A 21686-nucleotide genomic window follows, 5' to 3' on the forward strand; every position below is an offset into this window, starting at 1 on the left:
GTAGTTTAACAGACTCAAGGATGCAGAAAGTTAATATTATATTTGCAAAAATAACTCAATTCTGCATTATGCCTGTAGCACAGTAACACATGAAAGAAAACGTAAGTCAGCATTGTCTCTAAGAAAAATAGGATAGTTAGAGACCAGCCACCAGCATTTTCCAGCAGGACTGTGTGCTTGTAGACATTCTCCCACTCAGGTAACATCCCAGTGGATGGGACTGCTGCCTGAGAGGCTGAAAAGTGGTTTCAAGTAATTGTCATAACTATCTTCAAAAAAAAAAAAAAAAAGAATGCCAAAACCAAGCTTTTCCTCATCTAAATAGAGACATCTTATCCCACTGATCTTAGACTATCAGACAGACCATAAGGCTGTGTGCTTCTCTGGGCTGCCAATATGCCAGGGGTACAAAAAATGAGGTTGAGCATGAATTTATCCAGCTCACCTTTCTTGGGTGGATACCTAGCTGTCTTCACAGGAGTAACTGTCCCACCTGACACAATTTTGGAGGCAGTTTTACACCATGTAAGTCTTGGAAGCAGTTCTAATATTTTCTCCAGTAATTGTGGCAGGGTCACAGCTGAAGACAATGCAAACTTTATCCAAAGCTCCCTGAAGTCAATAAAAACTCCTCTGAATCATTAATACACATTACAGTTCCTAGAGGATAACCAGCCACAGACTCCATCCTTTTCAAACAATCATCAAACATTTATCCTTTTCAAACAATCATCAAAATTATCATTCAAACATCTGCACCTTTATATGGCTATTATGAGACAGAATTTAAACAGTTCTAGAAAACTTGTTAGAGGGAGAATCATTTACAGGTAACTGTCTGGCAGTTTAGCCTCTAATTGCAAATACACACGATGACTGTATATTGTATTGCAACACTTGTACCATCAGATAGTATGTGAGTTTTGCATGAGATGGCTCAAAAATGAAAACAATCTGCTGTTCTCAGCAAACACAGTGAGCTTGAGGTTTGCTTGTACAGTATACAGTATGTTGGTAACATTAATCTGCTAGCCATCAAAAGCCACACAGGTGTGTGTTTTTCATGTGGTAGCAAAGAATTCAAGAGATCAAGTGATCAACCACTAATTCTGTGAGATGCCATGACTTCCAAACTGGTACAGATTTTCACAGAAAGAGCCCAATCTTCCCTCCTATCTGTGGTTTTCCCAAAATGAAAAACCGTAATCAGAATAAAAACCAAACAAGAACAGTTTTGATCTTTGTTTTTAAAGTGAATCAAATAGTGATGCATCTCTCAGCATCCCACTGAGAGACAGTTTCAAATAAGGCATCTTCCTTTTTAGAAATCTTGCAATGCTCTCAATCAGTTTCAGTCATGGCAGTGTTTTATAAAATTTAACATCTTTGCTTCTCACATTTGTTATATTGAACCCTGAAGGCCAGAAGCGTCTCAGAAATGATTCAAAGCCACGTGACTCCATGGCCGCCTGCTTTTTAACACAGTCTATGCAAATGAAAACATAAAATCAAGCGCCACTTCACAAGCCCTGAGAATACAAAAGCCTTATTTGTGCTGACAAACCTTTTTTCTCCTCGAAGCCAGCCTCAGATTTGAGGGTGTGGCTGCTGCTGTGCAGGGAATCCTTTGAATCTTCGTTTTCATCCAGAACCCCAGCAAAGCTGATCTTTCTTTCATACCTGTGTCGGTCCATCTCAGGGTCCAGACGCAGCCTGCAGCTCTCCAGATCCTGTAGCAGAATGTAGACCACACAGATGTGCAAGCAGCATGAGTCCCCATGCTTTTCACTGCAACCATAGAAGCTTCAGGAAGAACTGCTTCAGATGGGAATTTATTTCTGTTACACAGTTCTCCATCTACCCTGACACTTTCTAATCCAACTACTCTTTGGGTTTGCAGCACGCTGAGCCACGCTGTCAGGATGGAAGAGTTAACAGGTGTTAACACACATTTCTGGTTAACACTGCTGAGTGAATTAGCACCCTGTCTGCAGGCTCATGAGGGGGAAAACACATAAATGGTCCCTAATGGATAGGTGGCAATAAAAGGTGGCTGTTGCCCAAGATGCTGGGTGGATGGTTAGGTCTCTACTCCAAAAGGCTCCCTGTGGTTGATTAGGGAATGCATTACCACTGTACTCATCAGAGACAGAAAAGCTGAGAGAAAGCTAGCTGACACTGCAGCAGCCATGACAGCATGGCCCAGAGCAAGCTTTCTGTGTGCAGATCAGGCTGAAAGGACACAGTGGAATACAGAGAGTAATAAAAATGTTGGCTGCACTTAAATTCTGGAAAATAAACAGCATTGCTGCAGAGAGAAGCTAGTTTGCACCATCATTTTCTCCTATTAACAGAAATGGCACCATTTGTGCCACCTACTGGCTAACAATTTGGGCCAAAAAAGCAAAAGTCCTGAGATTCCACGAGCTATGGATTATCATCTGCTTTCTCTAACCACAGCTAGAAAAAGTGAAAGACTGTGAACTCCCACACTGGCAAACAAAGTTAAAATACTGGGCTCTTTAAGAACATCATTTGTGCCTTTTGACTGGGGGTGTCATCAGCTTTGAGATCTCCCCACCCAAAACGTAACTAGCTGATATTTAAGATGACAGAAAGCTCCTTGCTGTGAGTAAACGGCTGATAAATGTGAATGACAACATCACTGAAATTATCCAAAATAGTTATTCCAGATAAAATTCTGTAGGCTCAAGAGATCTCATGCTGGAATTTGCATACAAAACTCCTATAGAAGTTACTGGGAGCTACTTGGGTAGTGACAAAGTCTGCTACTCTAAGAGTTGGTTTGGGGGAAGAAAGAAAAAAAAAGGTCTTCTCAAACATGTGTTCTAGACTGAGCTGTGCTGAAATGGGTTAACTAGCCTGTCTAACACCAGCCAAAGGTCCCAAACCATTTGCAGTCAGCTTTGCATCTCCAGGGAAAATTATCATAAATGATTGTCAGAAAAGCTAACAGTTGATTGCCATAAGGGAAATATTTTGACTTTGCTTAATAACAAAACCTGGGATATAAAAAGGTGGGTGACTAAAGTAATGGTTTGTAGTATCTCCAGCATTGAAAACTTCCATGTAGATAGTTTAAAATGTATCTAACAGAGTTCAGGATATGAAACAAAGGCTAAAGCATTTCAGGATAAAAATCTGTGATCAAATCTGTCTGAATTACAGCAGCTTCATAAATTAGCATGCATAAGCTGAGCCATGATAGCAGTACAGGTATATTCCTAGGGCATGGTCAGAGTTCCCCTCCCTGAAGTGTTTAAACACATTACTCCTCCCAGCTGTTTGTCAACATGCTTACATTGGAAATTGCTGCCCCCACAAATTAACTGACAGAATGAAATACATCCTCTTAGCACACAGTTAGTCTGACTCTATCTTCAGCAGCTGCTAAGCTAAAATGAATGACTTTCCACCACAGCAAATGACAAGTTCCAGTTCTCTGGCTCTTCTGTGGCAGCAGTAGGCTCCAAGCGAATGTATTCATCGCTCCCAGCCATTTGCAAAGTGAGCTTGTATCTACTCCACCAGCTTCAGTAAAAGGCTTTGGCTGAAACTTAAGTCAGGACTGCCTGCCTCACTCAAACATAGCCATGGGTGTTTGTGCCCTCAGCCTGGCAAGTCTGGATGGACTGTAGGTAGTTAAACCGATTCACCACAACTAGTTCAGTTGCAAATGCTTCAGTTCTTCAAGGCTGCTAAGTCTGTGCTCATATCTATGGAACAGGTATGCCTACAAACACCAATGGAAGTGAGATTTGCTCTGCTGGAATTTCAGCTTTATGGACCATAACATCATGTACCTGATTCTCTTGGAAAGGAAGCATCACTCCATAAATACAGAGACTTCATATTTTAATCTGGAGTGTTGTTGGCTCTTTTTTTTTCCCCTCGTACAAAATTAAAAGCAGTACTCTGTGGCTATTTTCTCTAATAGGCTCTTGCATAACATGACCTTAAGGTTTCTTCTGCCTACACATCACAGAATAATTCCTCCTCCTTCTCTCCCACATACAAGTCTGAAAAGCTATTAATCAGTTGTATTTCTATCTGGCACGAAAGCACAAATTTCTGTTGACCTTCATTACCCAACATATTCTTAGTTCCAAGCCTAACTACTTTACTGAGATGAATTCTAAACCCTGGTATTATCCCGCTTTTGGATGCAGTCATTTATTACGTGGCAAAAATATCAACAAAGTCTTTAGGAAGACTTCTGCTGAATTTATCCCTGTTTTTTAAAATTGCCCTTCTTGCATACCTGGGGGTTGAGTCACTTCATCATAGGTCATCTACAGCCTTTGAAACGAATTTCAGAACCTAATTACAATAATGCCCAGCCAAATCAGCCTGTCAAGCACAACTGTCATCAGCACAATTTGATCTAAGTCTGTCATTAACAAAAACCAGAATAGCAGGGCTAAATCCTTCATGTTCACTTGGAAACGTAACTTCTCATTCTTTCTTTATATTTTTTATCCTGATTTCCTAAAGAAATTAGGCTTAAAAGATGAAACTGCATGTCTGCCATTCAATTCTCATCTCATTCCATGCTAACCACCTCTGAAGCTGATGGACACCTTCAATCCAATCTGACAAAAGATAACTGAGTGCCTGTGTATTTTGTGAAACAACAGGTTGAAGGCAATGTTAAACTGCATTATTAGACACAAGAAAATCCACACAAGAATGAACCACTGGAAATCAGGTTTCAGGCGTTCTGCTACTCACAAAATTAGTTGTCACCTAATCAGTCATTTAGCTTACTATTCATGCCAGGATTTGCCTGTGCGCCTCTCAGTCTCACGGGGGTTTCTTTCCTTTCTTCCCCCAAGTCCCTTCAATTCTGTTGTCTCACCCAAATCAAAAATCTGCAGCTTTTAAGCTCCAGCAAATTCTCTGTAAACCATCCTCTTCCTTTCTCCTAACTGCCCTGTTCAGTTCTCTGTCAACTGGCCCTCCTAATCAGCTAGCTAGCACGTGAGCTGTCACCTCCTGCAGTCCATCTCCCACACCTCTCAGGTCCCCTACACTCAGTTTCTCAATCCATCTGCTGCCCTCTTCTCTATTTTGAAACTTTCTTGAACTTCCAGTACATGTTGTGCTTCCACAGTCTTATTTTCTTAATCAACCCATTTGATGTGCCCTGCCCATCTTCTATTCACCAGACAACAGCTCCTTTCTCCCTGCATCAGAGATCCACTTGAGTTATTACCCCACCCTACCTCTCCTCAGACAGGCCCAGAGCCCAGTGGCTTCTGTGGGCACGGCTCCCTCTCTAATGTGTGTTGTCCACTTACCACAAGAGGCTCAGTACGTGGCCTGGGCATGTAGGGAAAGGTCTCTCGAAGGAAAGTGGTTATCTCCAGGAGAAGCTGACAGGCTGCCATTTTCAGTGCAAAAGGACAACAACATTTGGTAGGATTCACAGTGCCTAGGAAAAAATATTTCTATGGTGAGCAAGGAGATTATACAAAATCTGGAACCAAGAGGTGATGGACATTTTTACATATGGTGCACAATGCAAGCTGCACTAAAAAAGAGGAAAATCCAGACTTCTCTCTATGCTACTTTTCCTACACTAAAAGGAACATAGTCAAACAAATATCAATCCATGTATTTACCAGCACATGCAATAGTACTAACACACTATAGTGTACTATAGTATATAATATATTATACTATGTTATATTATATTCTAGTGAAATAACACTATAGGGTACTGTAGTATCTATTATAGTATATTATGGTGAAGTACCTACTAAACTAACATGATCTTACAGCATTTTGTGTACACCTCATTTAAAGTTAATACGGGTTAAGAAGTAGATACCCTTCTTTCCCTTTACAGTTTTGCATTCAGCCAAATCTTCTGCAGTTCTAGAAGGGAGCCACTTTCATATATAGGAAAATTTCTCAAAATACATGGAGTTATGACTAGCCAGCAAAGAGGTACGGTGCCTATTATTAGTTACTACCCTGATAACTGGAAAAGACAGCCTCCTTTGAAGTCAGGCTTCTTTATTTGTGCAAAGAATTCAAGTGCTATTTAGAGATAATCAAGAAAAAAAAAATCAAATTGCTTAATCAAATTATACATTCAAACACTTAACCTAAAACAAAGTGGGAAAGGGAAGAGGGATTATTGAACTGCTTGAAGTTTTGTCTCAACTGAGTCTAAACAATCAGCTTCAAAAGCCCTACACTTTGTAACCCATCTAATGGCATTCAAAGCTTGAAAAATATGAAGGATTCTTCAGTGGTTGATCAATGTGCAAAATACTATTCAGGATAATGGACAGCAAAAAAAGTAAATAAAAAAATTAGTTGTGACAACTAACCACACCCATTTTTCAATAATGCCTGATATTACCATCTTCATACATTTCAGGGAGATTTGTGTTTTTGCTTGCTTTCCCCCATGTATGATCTAATTACTTTCTGCAGAGAAACAGTCCAAACCAAACAAGTGAGAGGAATCTGCAGGGATCAGATAAAACCAGATTAATTCCGTGACACTTGCTAATTCCTCTGTACATATTACCAGTAGCGAATTATGGACTTTGTAGGGACTAAAATAATCTGAACTATCAAATACAGATGAGATGTACAGTGTAACGGAATATCCAACTGCCTACTTTATGCTCCTCAGTGCACTCCCTACAGCATACAGGACAGCTTTTGAAAAATCTCTGCCTTCAGCAAGAATGCAGATCACTTATTTTCAGACCCTGGCTTTCAGGAGAGCACTCGAGCTTTTAAATGGCTTTCTAGACCACAACCTGTTCTCTCTGTTTGCTTGTCTTAGGCCACCCTTTTAAAGCAGGTCCACATCCCCTTGAGTGCCTGATATCAGTGGCTGAACAGGGACAAGAAAGTCTATTCTGTCAGTCATGGGAACGCAGTTGTTCATTCATGGTGCAGGAGAGGGAAAATTTTGGGTGCGTCCTTCTCCTGCTTTGGATATATCTCCTAAAGGGCCAATAAAATATCCAGAACAGTCACCCACATTCACGAAGCTGCTAGCGCTGGCACACCACAGTGGAACATGTGAACGTCTAGCTTAAGGCCAATACCTTCTCTTGAGATCATTTCCCACAAATGCCATTTCACTGCTCCCACCTACTCTTCTCTACTCCAAAGTTGGCCTTTATGCAGTGATAAGAACAAACCCAGAACCACAGAAAAAGAAACCAGAAGATACATAAACAGTGCTAGCACACTACATTCAATGGCAAACAACAGTACATATACACAGGAACCAGTACATTACAGCACACACGTATATACAAATGGTGTCTGGAGAGGACATAATGTTTGTTACCACCTTCACCTACAATGGTATGTGTTTTGACTTAATTTATTTGATTCACAAGGTTTGTTATAATTTGCATGCCTATCTAGACTTTCAGAATCAGTGATCTGTCATGTCACCCCCCTCCCACCCTTATGTACACACAGACACAAATGTGTGTGTTTTAGTCATCTTGTTGTTATACAGATTTTTAATGATACTTTTTATACCACTGTGCTATATTTCTGCCTGAGAATCAGGCAAATATACTGAAGTCAAGATTTAAAAGCCTTTGGTAGAGCTGTGCCAATTTACATCAGGTGAGGAGATGACTCTTCAATGTTAAGAAACAGAAAACCAGCTGATTGTACACAAATATTTTGGCAGAAATAACTAGGAAGGTTGGGAGTCTGAACCACTCTTGGCACTCAGGTGACAGCAAGGCTCAAGAAATAAATTATTACCCTGCTTATAATTGCAGTTGCCAGTATACAGGAATTGCAACTCACTGCCTGGTTTCCCCCCCTTTTCCTTCAAAGTCTCTCAGTGCTGCTGCCCATCTGTCATGTTGTACATCCAGGCACAGAAAGAACAGGGGAGGAAGCTGGGGTGAAGGTGAGGGACTGGGAAATACAGCTGGGTGGCAAGAGGATGAAAAGAGAAGAAAAATTAAGTGCTCCTAAAGCAGAGGTTCTTACAAGCGGGGGTTCTTGTAGTAAAGGGAGTCTCCTTACTGTCATCTAAAAAGTCTTCTTCCTCATCCTCCTTTCTCAGGCGCCTCTTGGTCTCCTCATCATAAATGAGGCCCAGCAGGTTGGCAGGGCTCTCACTCTCAGCATGGCACAGCTCGTTGAGGCGGACACCGATTGCCTGCAGACAGGGAGAAAGAGAAAGCACAAGGAGGTGAGAATTTCAGCCCAACTCACTGGTGGTCAAGGGCTCTGGCCCATGCAGGCTGTGGAGATGTTCCAGCCAGAACAGAATATCCTGGCTTTATTTTTATTGTCTGTGAAGTGCAGTAAAGTAGAGGAAGGGATGATAGAAGATTAATTGCTACCAAAACCATAATTTATTTCCCCCTTTTTTCCAACCAAAATTTGCAAACAGTGTCAAATTTCAGGATGAAAAATTTTTGCAGATTTGGTTAAATAACAAACTCCCCCCCAAAACCGGCACATGATAGGCAGGAGGAGATTAGGTCATTATTTTGTATGAATTTCTTCCACTTTTCTTTCTCCTCTTGATATATGTGTTCCAGATTTTTGCTAAGTCTTTCCACTGAGAATGTGTGTCTTCTGTTTAAGAAACTATCCTGTGACTTAGGAATCCAGTAACAGTCCCTGTTTCCTCCACAAAACTGTTGAATGCCCATGGGAAAGCCTGCTTCCATCTTTAAAGAAGAGACTCCTTGATGCACTTTCCAAAAATGAGCTGACAATATGCTTATAAAAGCTGAGAAGGTGCATGGGTAATGGAGTAGAGGGGATCCATGTAAAGAACACAGACAGACAGATTTCCACTGAATACTGTTACATTCTCCAAAAAGGCATTGATCGTTTATTCATGGCTGTTTGCCAGCATCACTATCAGCATGTAAACAGCCCTCATGGTACTGTCAGCAAAGCTACAGATAAGGGTGTGTTAGCAAGAAGAATGCTTCCCTGCTAAGACACTTCAGAGCTCTTAAGGATTTTCTTGATTTTCTTTGCTGCAGGTAGGTGAAGAGATCAGAGACAAGTATGTAAAACTTTATCCTGTGATATCATCACTTTGTGAGAGAGGAAATGTGTTTAATTACAGAGTTTTCATCAGCACTTGCCATTTGGCCTTTTTGGTTTTGGGATAGTTTCAGAGAAAGATACTAAAGAAGATTTCTGAATCTTCTAGAAGTCAGAACTGATGGTCATGCCATCAAATTTTCCTGTCTCGGCTGAAGTGACGCAGAAATACATGAACAGTCACTTATGACAGCTGTTCTTCCTTGCTACTAAGCAGTTCCTGTGAAATCCAGCAACAATGAAGAGGGTAGACTCTGCTACACAAAGAGAATAAGGTGGTATTGTTGTGGTTTGCAAGCTGATGCAAATAGTCACCAATCTCAGCTATCTGTGAGCCTGCACATTGCTAAATAAACTCCACATCTCACGTTTTTTTTCCCCTTTCACATTTCAGGCATTTAAAAGAAGAAACGTTCTGCATGCCTCTCCACAAAGCAGTAATTTATCACATATTATTTATTCTGTGTTGTCCACCCTAATATTAAAGCAATCATATATAATCCCACAGCTTCCTACCTAATGAGCACTGAATTCCTAACATGTATTATCTGCATGAATTATGCTTGGTTTTCCTAGCAAACAGAGAGCATGCCACACTTCAAAAGAAAATGCCTCTTAACAGAAGCAGCCAAAGGAAGTGACAGACTAACCTGATCAGAATAGATTTAACATTGTATTATTTCAAAAGACAGCATAACAATTGAGATTGCTTGATTCAATAGGCTTATCACTGTTACGGGCAGTCCAAATCCCACCTCATGTGGAAAGGGTTTACCACTGTTATTGTCTGATGGCTATTAGGGAGGCTGAATTAAAGGAGCTGGGTGGGGAAAAAAGGCTTTACATTCATTCTTGGTCTCACTAAACTTTGACAGTAGCACTATCACAATTAGTGAGCAATGACAGACAAGCAAGGATCCATAATTAGCACAAATTTCCAGCCTTATTTACTGCAAGAAAAAAACAGGACAAGGCCTCAGTGCGTTCAGAGACTAATACATTCTTTTCTCTTTGTCCAAGAATCTTCCTTCCAGAGCAGCAGCTCTGCTGCCACCAAGCAGCAAGGATGGTGTGCCGTAGTGTTGACAAGGATCTGGTAGCACGGAGGCAGAGATGGGGTCGGCAAGGTAGCCCATCTTCTTGGTACTGGAGCTGCTTAGGAGCTATGTGAGTGCATAGTCATTCCACCCTTCATGCTGATATCGCCCATGGTGAAATGGGCAGGTTAACACACAGAAATGGCAGCATTTTCTACAGCAGGTGCCTGTACCACAGCAACAGAAAGCTGTTTCTCCTCACGGTTCAGCCTATCTGGTTGGAATCTGGTCAGAGCCAACAAAAGCAGCCGCCTGAGGAGCACAGCTTGCAGGGTCCCAGCCCTACAGTCTTGGTTGGTGGCTGCTGCTTATGCTTGCAGCCAGCTTCATCTGAAACAGCTTCTGGGAGGAAAAGCAGTGCCAGAGGACCAGCCTTGCCCAGCATTCAACATAAAGGACATAAAGGAACTGCACTTCTGCAGTGCTAGGTGCAGACCAATCCTGAAGCATGAGTCTGTTTAGGGGCCAGTGATGCTGTGGGTAACTATCCTGTCCTAGCCTCCAGTGAGAAGAAACAGAAATATTAATGAGCTGTAGGACATTTTGTAGTAAAAAGAGAAGAAATTTGCACTGTAGAGACTACTCTCCAAATCCTCTCCTGCCTTACAGTAAAGTAAAAGTTAAGGATTTTTCCCTTCTGGGATGTTCCTAAGCAGCTAGCAAACACACACTCTTCCTACCATGGAGAATGCATCCAGATAAGTCTTACAATGCCACTAAAGTTAAGGGGAAGAGAATTATGCTAAGTTGCCTGCTATCAGATTTCCCTGGCTCCTTTCTTGTGACCTTGCATCATGCAGTGGTACTTTAACATTCTGAAAAGAAAACCTTCCTGGACTTTTTCCAGCTCAGGCTATTTCAGTTTCTAAAAATGGCAGCTGAGGGGGAATCTAACTGGCTTCTAATAGTTACTGACTTGCTTGCTCCCATTTTTGTCAGAATCTGAAAAAAAGGAACGTCTAGAAGCATAGAGTCCACAAACAGATGGATAGTCCTGACTGTCAGCAACGCATGCAAAAATGTTGTCCACTTGGAAGGAGTTCTCAAAGGAGTTAGGCTAAGGTGGTGACCTCATGGAATATAGAAGCAAATACATTCACACTACATACTTTTTCAAGGAACTTTGGTATTTGTGCTGTTATTAAGATACTGACCGGTGTTTGAGACATAACAGAGAGTAGGGTGCCCAGGTAGCATTCCCTGAGTTAGCTTCAGAAATGGAAGGAGGAGAGCTGCCAAGAGACAAAGAGCCAAGCTAGGTTCTCCCCCTGGGCTGTGTTTTGCGGTGGGAATGTATTGACATGGTCAGCACTAGCTCAAGGTTCCCTACAATGTGCTCCACTGAGAAGCGTGCGTTGGTTTAACCCAGGAGCATATGGGTCAGCAAGGCTTTTTTGGCATGACTTATGTAAGTACCCCAAGACAGCAGAATACATGGTTTGCAAATTCCCCTGAGCCTTGGATTTTATGTCTTTTTTTTTTTTTTTTTTTTGAATCATGATGCTCACTATAAAAATCTGGTTTTGTGGAAAGAGCTGAGAAGCACAAAGCTCATTTCCAGATAGACATATGTAACAGGCACCATAGAGGTCAAAGGAACTTCTCCCACTACTTTGAGTTGTGTGAATGACTTGCAGTAAGTATTAGACCTTCAGCAGGTATACCCTGGTGGGTTTCCAAAGAAATTGCAAGCAGCACTGACAGGGCAATTGCCTAGTTCATGTATGGTAAGAGGTGACGATCAAATAAAACTTGAAGGAGCCAAGCTAAAAACAAATGGAGACAGTTCTTTAGATGACATGTAGTAGCCCTGTAGAATTCCTTGCCAAAGAATGATGAGTGCCAACAGTTTGTATGCGTGCAAAGAGAGACTGAGTAAGTACGTCAAAGAGAAATCCATTACTAAATATACAGCACCACATCTAGCTCAAGCAGCCCTGGGCTAAAAATATTTGGAAGCTAGAAAAAAGCAAGTAGTATCACACCTCCTGCTCTTACTCTTCCTTAGGCATTCACATATGACAAGTGGTGGAAACAGGAGAGTGGACCAAATGGATCCTCAGATGGAACACTGCACAGGGAGGGGAGGGAAGGGACACTGTTACATCCTTACGAAGTCCATTTCCATCGGAAGAGCTGATCCTGACAGGCTGTGAAGTGCAAGTTGGAAGGGAGGCTTATGAGTCCCCATTCTACTGGAACTGAAATTTTCTATAGGATCCAATTACCTTTACATTTTGGTATATTTTTTAATGTAAGTAGAAGAGAAGCAAACACTTACATCTCCCCACTGATAGAAGAGCTTAGCTGCATTCCACTGCAGCTTCTGGTTCCTTTTGTTGCCCACAATAGGAGAACGTCCACGGGACAGGCCTTTCTTAGTAATGTTCACATGGTGGCCCTTCATCCACTCGGGCCAGTTGCCACGATTACAGCGGTGAATGAAGCGTGCACACTCAAGGAACAGGGCTGCTCTCGCCACTACAGGAGCTTCCTGAAATGTTTGCAAAAAATCACCTTAAATACAAGTACATTGGAAAAACTCTCTGAACATTAGAGGATTTTGTGCTTTAATCAAATATTAAATATTGCTATTTAATCAAATATTGCTGCAAATATTGCAAGCACAAATGGCAGCATGGCCACGTGAATCCTAGCATTTGTCACGTTAAGTTCTGCTTGCGCATCTTGGGGATGGAAGCATGAATGGAGGCTTGCTGAAACTAGGAAGAGTGCTATTTTGCACTTACATGAAACAGACATGGAGAGTGAAATCCATTACTGGCATAAGGCTACAAAATTTCGCTGGCCTAACTTCAATGGCCTTAGCAAGCATCAGACAATTTAGTACTGAAACAACATCAGGCAGCTGAGTTTTGAAGTGATTGACTATTTTCCAGAGGAAAATCCTCCTGCCCCCAGCTTGGAAGAGCACTTTTCTTTAATGGGAGAAAAGATATTGAGTGTATCTTAGTTTGTATTAAATCACCCAGCAGGATTCATGTTAGACCAATAAAGAGTGCTTCTGAAACTCTCAAATATGTTCAAAAAGGGACACTGTAATTTGTTTCCTAAAGGGTAGCTTAGACTCAGGAAGGAGCTTTCTTCCCAGCAGTCTACAACTCTGCAAAAATAACATCTTTACAGACATGGAAAGTGACTAAAAGCAAATGGTTCTCCTCATTTCCATTTAATTTTCCCCCTCTCTTCCTGCAATTTTCACAAGCAAAAACCCCTGTGGCCAGCAAAAACCCTGTGTTGTAAAAGTAAGAATACAATGTCCACAGTTTACAAGCTGGCTTTGAAAGGTTCCCTAACAGGGATTTCACAGAGCACAAACATGTGTATTCCACACATTTAGATGCTGACAGCTTTAATGAGATAATTAAACAGATCAGCATCTACTTATAAGGGGAGGTTCCTCATCTGTGGTCCATAAATAACAGATGGGCCCTGAGACCATGGAAGATGGTCTGTGGAACATTATTAAATAGTGCCTCCAATAGTGTTTTAATCAAAACTTGAAAGCAAGAAATTTTGGACCAATGCTCCAGAAGTTTGGGAATTAAGAAATTCTGTACTGCAGCTAAACTTACAGCCAGAAATTACTACCAACAGGACTGAAAAAAGTCAAGCCTTTTAGGGGACTGGCAAAACAAACAAACAAACAAAAAAAAAGATTATGTTTTGTCTACATTAACAGGAAAACATATGTTAATTGCTTCCTGACACAACATCCTATTGCAGCTTTTTGCTCATATTTTATTCAAATGTTGGAAGAAAATAGCAATCTTTTAGCAATTCTCTTGAATAAGAACATTAAAGCTGGCCCAATGTTCTGACGAGGAAGGCAGAAATCTGAAGCCAGACACTCATTGACAACTAGAAACAAAACTAGAATCTAGTACCTGGAAAAACCATTACAAATTACTTGTTGCTCACATGCAATATGGAACACAGAATAGGTGAGGAGTTTATTCTTTTATTCTCACACAGTAAAACCTTAACCATGGAGACATACATGAAAAGATGAAGCCCTAGCCTTAGTCTCCTCCTGTTTTAGTTCACCACCGGTAAAGTCACAATTTCTTAGCATATAGGAATCTTGTAAAGATACGTGTTGTAAACATTATGGAAGCACTCTACTATTAACTAAAGAAGGATATGTAGGATGGGGGGTAAAGGGGAGGAGCAGGAGTTCCAAATTAAAAATCACTGAAAAGACCTCCTGCATGAAGGAGGACTTTCTGAACATCACGGGGCACAAGCTCCCTGTGATTGCTTACCTGAGGCTCAGAGAAACCTGAAGCAGCAGCAAGAGAAAGATGAAGATGTGACAGAATGGACAGGGATGGATTCACACCACAGAGAAACACATCACAAATGGAGAGAAATGAATCAGGCAGGTGATGCATAGCTGAAAAGAACACAAGTTACCATGGTCACTGTCAAAACTTAACACAGCAGCTATACTCTCACAAGCCTGCCCATGCCTGTGAAACCGTTCACAAGTCCACTTTTAACATTAGACCTACTGTACTGCTTTGCCTTTTGAAAATTGTTGTTGTACTGTATAAATTGACATGAATAAGAATCCACCATTTTCTTAACAAAATTTCAAGTACTTCCACTGGAGCTTTTCAACAGATAACCTGATTTGTACTAATAACAACAAAAGCAATGACCTGAGTGGGAGGGACCAAATACAGAATGGATTTGGAATTTTACAGCATCACATAACTGTTCAAGTAAAGCTGATTCTGCAGAGTTTTATGACTGCAGAGCATTTAGGTCCAGTTTTGTTTTCAAGGACAATGAATTTTATAAGACTAATTAACCAGTGGTAATTTTCTTGTGCCCTTTCTTATACTCCACAATGCACTTTGAGCAAAAATTCATTTCCACTGGTGTCTTCAAGGGGGGGGGAAAAAAAGGTGCAAAATAGCAACAATCTACTTTTAAGAGTAAATAAGGTAAATTCAGGTACTGTCAAAAGATGCTGACTGGATAGCTCTGCTTTGTCTAGCCACAAGGTAAGTCTGGCATGAGAAGTAGCTTAGCAGGTATATGAAGACAGGTCATGAGTAAATTATTAACCAATGTCTTGGAGAATTGCCTCAAAAACATCAGTTCAAATCTCTCTGATTATATCTAAAAATGGTCAAGTATAATCCACGACACAGCTCTTTGTTTCTGTTCCCAGTCATCTACTCTGGGAACTTGTTTGGAGCAATCTCTGATTTCCTTCCAGGTCATATGCCCTCTTATGGACAAATATTTCTGCAATGGAAACAGGGACATGGGAACAATAGAGCCTGCCTAAGACCCTGGGTGACATCAAGTCAGGATACTGGCAAGTATTCTTGCAGTTTAGACTTTGCTTCTGCCGTCCCAATACTTAGTAGGTTGTCTCAAACACAACCCAGCCATAAAGCAGTGCCATTATGGCATTTCAACAAGGATAAGAGATTTACATGTTAGAACAGATCAGCTCACACATCTTATTGGAGAAGTGTAACGGTGATAGGTGTCACACATTGCTAAACTGGTCAAAGGAAAGCTTGTATTTCCCCACCTGAGTCATTTACACTGGTCTAATTAGGATACTTTAGGTAACATCTTTGTACAATGCTAGACAGCGGTTTACTGGAACCCTCTGCAGAAACTTGACCACAGACTGAAATATCATATTACTTGCCTTTCAACCTCCAAAATTTCTTAAAAAGGGAAAGAAAATCAATTTTATTATTGCCAACTCTGGATTTAAGCTGGTGACATAAGGATGAAACCGTCTGCAACATATTAACAATTGTCATTGAATGTTTGCAAAGCCATAAACTGATTGTAGTTTTATAAAATTCAGTCAAGGATGGATGCTGATTCTAGGAAAATATGTTAACTACATAGTTTCTAAACCTAAGGCAACACTCAGTTTAATATACAAATAAGTCATTACCTCCATAAGGATGCAGCCTTTGTTTCACTGTTCTGATTTCTTTAAATCACTATGGCAAACCTGTATAAACATCCAGGGTGATCAAAGATCTTGAAGTTGGTATAAGAATGGAATTTTGAAAATCTGCATGAAAAAGCATGCTCAGAAAGTTTATGAAAGAACTGAAACTGGAGCTGTTTGCCTTTCGTTTTCTAAAGGTTGCCATAGCAACTAGGCTGGATAAAATGATTTAAGCAGCTTTTAATTTTCATCAAACCTGATTCAAACCATTACTTCAAAAGCCTGAAAATAGAAGTTAAAAAACTAGAATATTTTCTGTTGGGTGTGCTCTATTGACATAAAATGTGGGAATTTTCCGTAACAGCATACATTGCCATTAGGCAATACAGTGAGATGACAAGCTGTCATCTTTTGAAACCTGCAGCGCACGTGACTTCTTAACTTCCATGTATCTCCACTACTTTGTACACAAAGTGCCAGGTGTGGTACAGGTACTTGTAAGGAGTCTCCCAAGTCTGTAATTAGAACAAGGCTTCTTTCAACTTTAGCTGCAGACCTTCTAGAAATTCTGATACCAAAGCCTTCTGCCATCATTCAGCGGAAAGGAAACAGAGTCAAACTCTGTTTTGTAAAAGCCAGCTCTAGAAGTTGGAACAGACATCTTCAAACAGTTCACTCTGACCAGTGGTTTTCAGTTGACTTCATACATGGTACAAGTAAGTCGGTCTGTAGCTTAACCATTTGGCAAGTTTAAAAAATAAATAAGACATTTACAGGCAATAGGGACATAATTGCCAACCCCCTGTTTTATCATCTGATTTATTAGCACACAGAGTAGCGCATCCCCAGAAGGATCTTAGTGACATACTTGTCAGCAATGAGCTCCTTCCTGCCCATGCACCTTACATTCCCTGTGTTAGTTTAGAATTCGGAATGGGGTGGCAGCCTGGCAGCCTTGAAGAATGAGGTTGTCTTTGTGCAGCACACCCAGCAGGAATGACTATCTCCCCAAGCGACCTTCTGAGCTCACTGCAACCCTGACTGGTAGGAACCATTTCTGACTGTGAGAGCATGAGACAGGCTTCCCTATCAGCCACTGCTTCCATAGCTTCCAGACAGATGGACAACAATCTCCAACAGGAAGAGTGGGAACTAGGGAAGAAAACATCTGTCTGCTGGAAGATGGACAGGGACCAGTCCAAACAGTAGAGCTAGATGTGAACTGATAGCAACAGCAACTTTGGGCCAATAGTAATGCAGACTTGCTTGAATCTGCAGCCTAAGGATGCAAGGTGAAGAAGAAAGGATAAAGGAGTAGTGCACAGAGTGTATCATCCCTACGACTATGGAGCAGACAAGGCAGCACAGCTCAAGGGCACAGCACTAGCAGAATGGGAGAGTCCATGAGCCTGGCATCTCCAGCAGCGAGAAAAAAAACTGAATATGAGCACAAACGGTATGACAGTCAAAGAGGTGAGAGGTGGGGAGTGGGAAGATAAAGGGATAGAGAGGATGCGAATGCTCCGAGAGCAGTGGCTTTCAATCTTTTTCAGTTTGCAAACACCCAAACACTTATGGAAGGAAGTAGAAGAGCACTGTGCAGAGAAGTTACTAATAATTGGCTGGCTTTTCATAGCTGTATTTGTCACACTCTTGTGCTTGTCACATAAGCACCTCACAGAGCCCCACTGGCCCATGAACCACAGGCTGAAGGCCACTGCTTTAGAAATGGAAGGGACTGTTACAAAAAACCAGCACCTGCAAGGAAAAGAAGGAGGGAATACAGAAGAGACACTCAGTGTCAGGAAGGAGGGACTGAATTGTGTCACTTCTGTGATTTGGATCTGCAAATTAGCAATATCTGCATTTAAAAGCATGCACACTCTGACATTTTAAGTTCTTTTCACTGACTGGCTCTGGTGACTAATAGTTCAGTGTTGCCCAATGTATTTATAACTTTGTCAGAACTCCTGAGTGGAATTCCTATGCCTCTCCAGGTAGTTATCCAGTTTTCAATCCTTATTCTGTAGATTGACACTAGGAGCAGAAGCCGAATGGCTATGAACAAAATTTGAAGTCTGACAATAAAAGCTTTGCGCTGACCATAATTAGTTATGGGGAGCCATGTAATAAAAAAAGATCCATTTTGTCTGCATACTCACCCAGTCACAGATGCTAAAACTCCACCTAACAACAGCACCAGTTGGCATTGCTGTGATGCTTTACCTGCTTTCTGTGCGGGCATGAACAGCATTAGTGAATGACAATGGACCACCACGTATGCACATGCTCTCACTCAGCAGGTAAAAATACACCAACGAATGACTTACAAGATCTAGGGCTGCTGCCAAAATGGAGGCATCGGGGATAGTGCCTGGTTCACAGCAGTTCAGGAGAAACTGAAAGCGCTTCATGCCTTGGCGGATTGCTCCCAGGTTCACAACGTTCTTGGATTTTCCTCCTTCTTGGTTGGAGGTCAAGTGATCATCAAAGCTATGGCAACCTAGAGAGGTAGAGATTATAGAGGGGATGCAGGGAGGGGTAGGGAGAAGGGAACACAGTCTCTCACCAATAAAAAAAGTGGAACAAAAATCCTGATGAGTACAGTCTTGGTTTAAATCCCTTCCTCACCTTGATGTGCTATCTTGAAGATAACAGGGGCATTTTTACAATATTCATGACTTCCGTGAAATAGGCATACAGTAAGCCAGATTCTGGTCTTGGTCATACTGATGCCTGCCCAAAACAATTCCATCGTACTCAGTGTGGAAGCCCAGGATCTACTCCAGCATAGGTGAATCAGGACATGGCCCTTCCTCCACACCTCTTTAACACAAATCATCTTGCTTACTGTCTGTTTTTCCTAAATAATCTCCTATCTTACCTCTCTAATGCCTCTAAGTTTACCTTAAAGTGGAGCATGCATAAACTTTATTCCTCATGTATCAATTTAGTAATATATCATCTATTAGGACAGAAAAATCAGTAGCAAATATTGGAAACGTTCTATGTGGAAATCAAGTACTGTCCTTTTTTTAGGCATACATCTTCTGCGATTACCAGAACACCCGAAGTGAGACTGGACTCAACGACTCAACTCAGCCTCTCTTCCCTTGAAGTGTCTTGCACTCTTTGGGAGGGAAAGTTCCCTAATAAGAGTTCCTTTTGAAAATGAAGCTAGTACCCCACTCCAGGGCTTCTTTCAAGCACAATTTTTAAACTCCAGGTATAGAGTTCACATGATAAATCAACTAATCCCATTGCCAATTGGAATGAACTCTTCTGAATGCAGAAGATCATTATGCAGTCGGTACCCAGAGTTGAGAGAGCAGTAGAAAGACACAGATGAGAAGTCAGGAAAGTAGTTTCAAGGCCAAGGTGGCTGGTCAAAATAAGAATAGTCAGCTTCTGGGCTTTTTGTCTTCATCCATAATACTCTCCCTGTTTACATGTGAAAGTACAAAAGTTTACAGAATACTGAAGGATAAAGCAATGAAGAAGAGAACTGCAAGTGGAGAATTCAAGATTGGCTTTAAACATGGATTTGAAAGACAAGAAGCAGAACATCAGCTCTACAGGACTTTGTGACTTCTCCTTCCTCAGGAAAGAAGAATGGCTGAAACTCAAAGTCCCTTTGAGATCGCACCCCCCAAAATTACTTGGAAAGCATTTATGTACCACAAACAATAGTCACAACAGAGAATGACAATGTAGATCTTCACTTTTCCCCTGAAGACAGAGGTATATCAAATTTCAAGAGACTTTATGACATCTGTGGCTTTTCTTTCTCCAGTGAAACTGTACATAGTTTTCCAGTAAACAAAATGTTCCTATGTTGGGAAGTATTTAATCAAAATGGAACAAACAAACAAACAAAGTAGAAAGAACAGGTAGAACACTTACATAAGTGAGCAGGCACAAATACCCTTTTCTTCCAACTCTTCCTGTTTCCTTATAGCCTGTAGCATGCTATCTGAGCCTTCCTGCTATGGCTGTTGTAACACTAACTCATTTGAGGTACAAACAAATGTTTCCTATTCAGGGCCCTGTTAGGGCTGTGCCTGTATGAGATAAAGAACAGAAACTTGACTTTCTGATACAGAAAGGCATGCCTAAGGCATCTCCCTAAACCCCACTATAAAGGTCTAGCAGATGCTTTGTCTGTCTGGGCTCAGTGGTACTACCTACAGTCTATGACTACAGCCCTTTGCAGTCCTTTGCAGTCCCAGCCTTGCACTTTGTTGAAGCTTTGCAAGAGAATCCTTCAGAAGCAGCTGATGACTGTCCTCCACTATGCCCATCCTGGAGTATCCTTGCTGTAAGCAGGGGAGCCCTCACTGGATTAATGTTTACGTGACTCAGCCCTGCAGAAAAATCTCACCCACTAAGCAGAGACCATTTCCTAACATAGGAGGACCCTGGATGCCCACGCTCCCGCCCCACAGTTGCTTCCTGTGCAAATGCAAGATCACCCCTTGGAGGAAGCATGTGCTGTAGTTCGCCTGTGCTGTTGTGCCTTGAACACCCTGGCAACTTCTATGGTCACTCACAATGTCTTCAGTAAGTGCCTGAAGGAACGTTAAGGGTCTCAAGTAAACATACTGTAGCTCACTTCCGTATATATGCTTTGTTCTTAGTATAGGTAAAAAGATCATTAAAATAAACATTTTGTTATGCATGAATGTGCATATACTTATGTGTATATATATGTATACATATGCACACATACAGATACACACACGCACACGTACGCTTACATACATATCCAACACAGAATTTCCAGTGGTCTAGATGATATATCACAATGAATATTACAATTCATAAATGATGTGACAAATTATTCTACATTTTATTATTATTTTTTACTGTAATGTATTTCTCCTCTCTCCATTTTCTTTTAAATTTGGTCTACTATGTTAAAAAACCCAAAAACACAAGAGGAAACACCAATGGAAAAAGCATGAGCAAAGTAATGTCATAGCATCATGAATGACAAAAATGGGAAGGCAGAAATAGGTTCCAAAACAATGCTTTAGGGTCAGACCTTGCGGGATTTAATAGTATGTCCATCCACCTTCAACAGGCTTTCATTCTCTTCTCCGTAAGCACATAAAACCTGCTGATCTTTATGGAAGGTACAGAAGCACTGGAAATTTGAAGGCCCTCTAACATTGCTGTTCTACTGTGTTATAAACTGTCCCACCCTGAAAAGGCCTCACATCGATTTCACTATGCACATACAAGTACCTACACACACAGGCATGTACAACTACTCTAATTTTTGCGATTGTTATGTGGCTTTCATTGCATACCAGAGATCCTTGTGGACACAGTGACACAACTTCCTTAACGGTCACACTTTGCCTTACAAACTTTAAATACCCTCCCTTTGCTTCAGCTAGTGATCAGGCAATGGCCCAACCCTCCCCATCAACATCACTGGACAATTTGCTTGTTTCTCATACTAACATGCAAGGGTCTCTGTCTTTAACCCATTGCATCACTTTTATTATGGTATTTCTAATGCATGCACATGTCAA

General features: G+C 41.2%; 1 protein-coding gene across 3 annotated transcripts in view; it reads right to left on the reverse strand.

Moving 5' to 3' along the window:
- The window catches only part of UNC80 (unc-80 homolog, NALCN channel complex subunit), a 133366-nt gene that overhangs the window by 68366 nt on the left and 43314 nt on the right, over positions 1-21686 (reverse strand). For all 3 annotated transcript variants that reach the window (XM_050900032.1, XM_050900030.1, XM_050900031.1), the window contains exons 22-26: positions 18477-18649; positions 12472-12684; positions 8050-8185; positions 5322-5455; positions 1565-1730 (exon numbers count right to left, since the gene is read on the reverse strand). In XM_050900032.1, coding sequence (XP_050755989.1) covers positions 1565-1730; positions 5322-5455; positions 8050-8185; positions 12472-12684; positions 18477-18649 — 822 coding nt within the window. The remainder of the gene's footprint in view (positions 1-1564; positions 1731-5321; positions 5456-8049; positions 8186-12471; positions 12685-18476; positions 18650-21686) is intronic.

This window comes from Gymnogyps californianus, chromosome 7, assembly GCF_018139145.2.
Source record: "Gymnogyps californianus isolate 813 chromosome 7, ASM1813914v2, whole genome shotgun sequence".
Taxonomy (NCBI): Eukaryota; Metazoa; Chordata; class Aves; order Accipitriformes; family Cathartidae; genus Gymnogyps; species Gymnogyps californianus.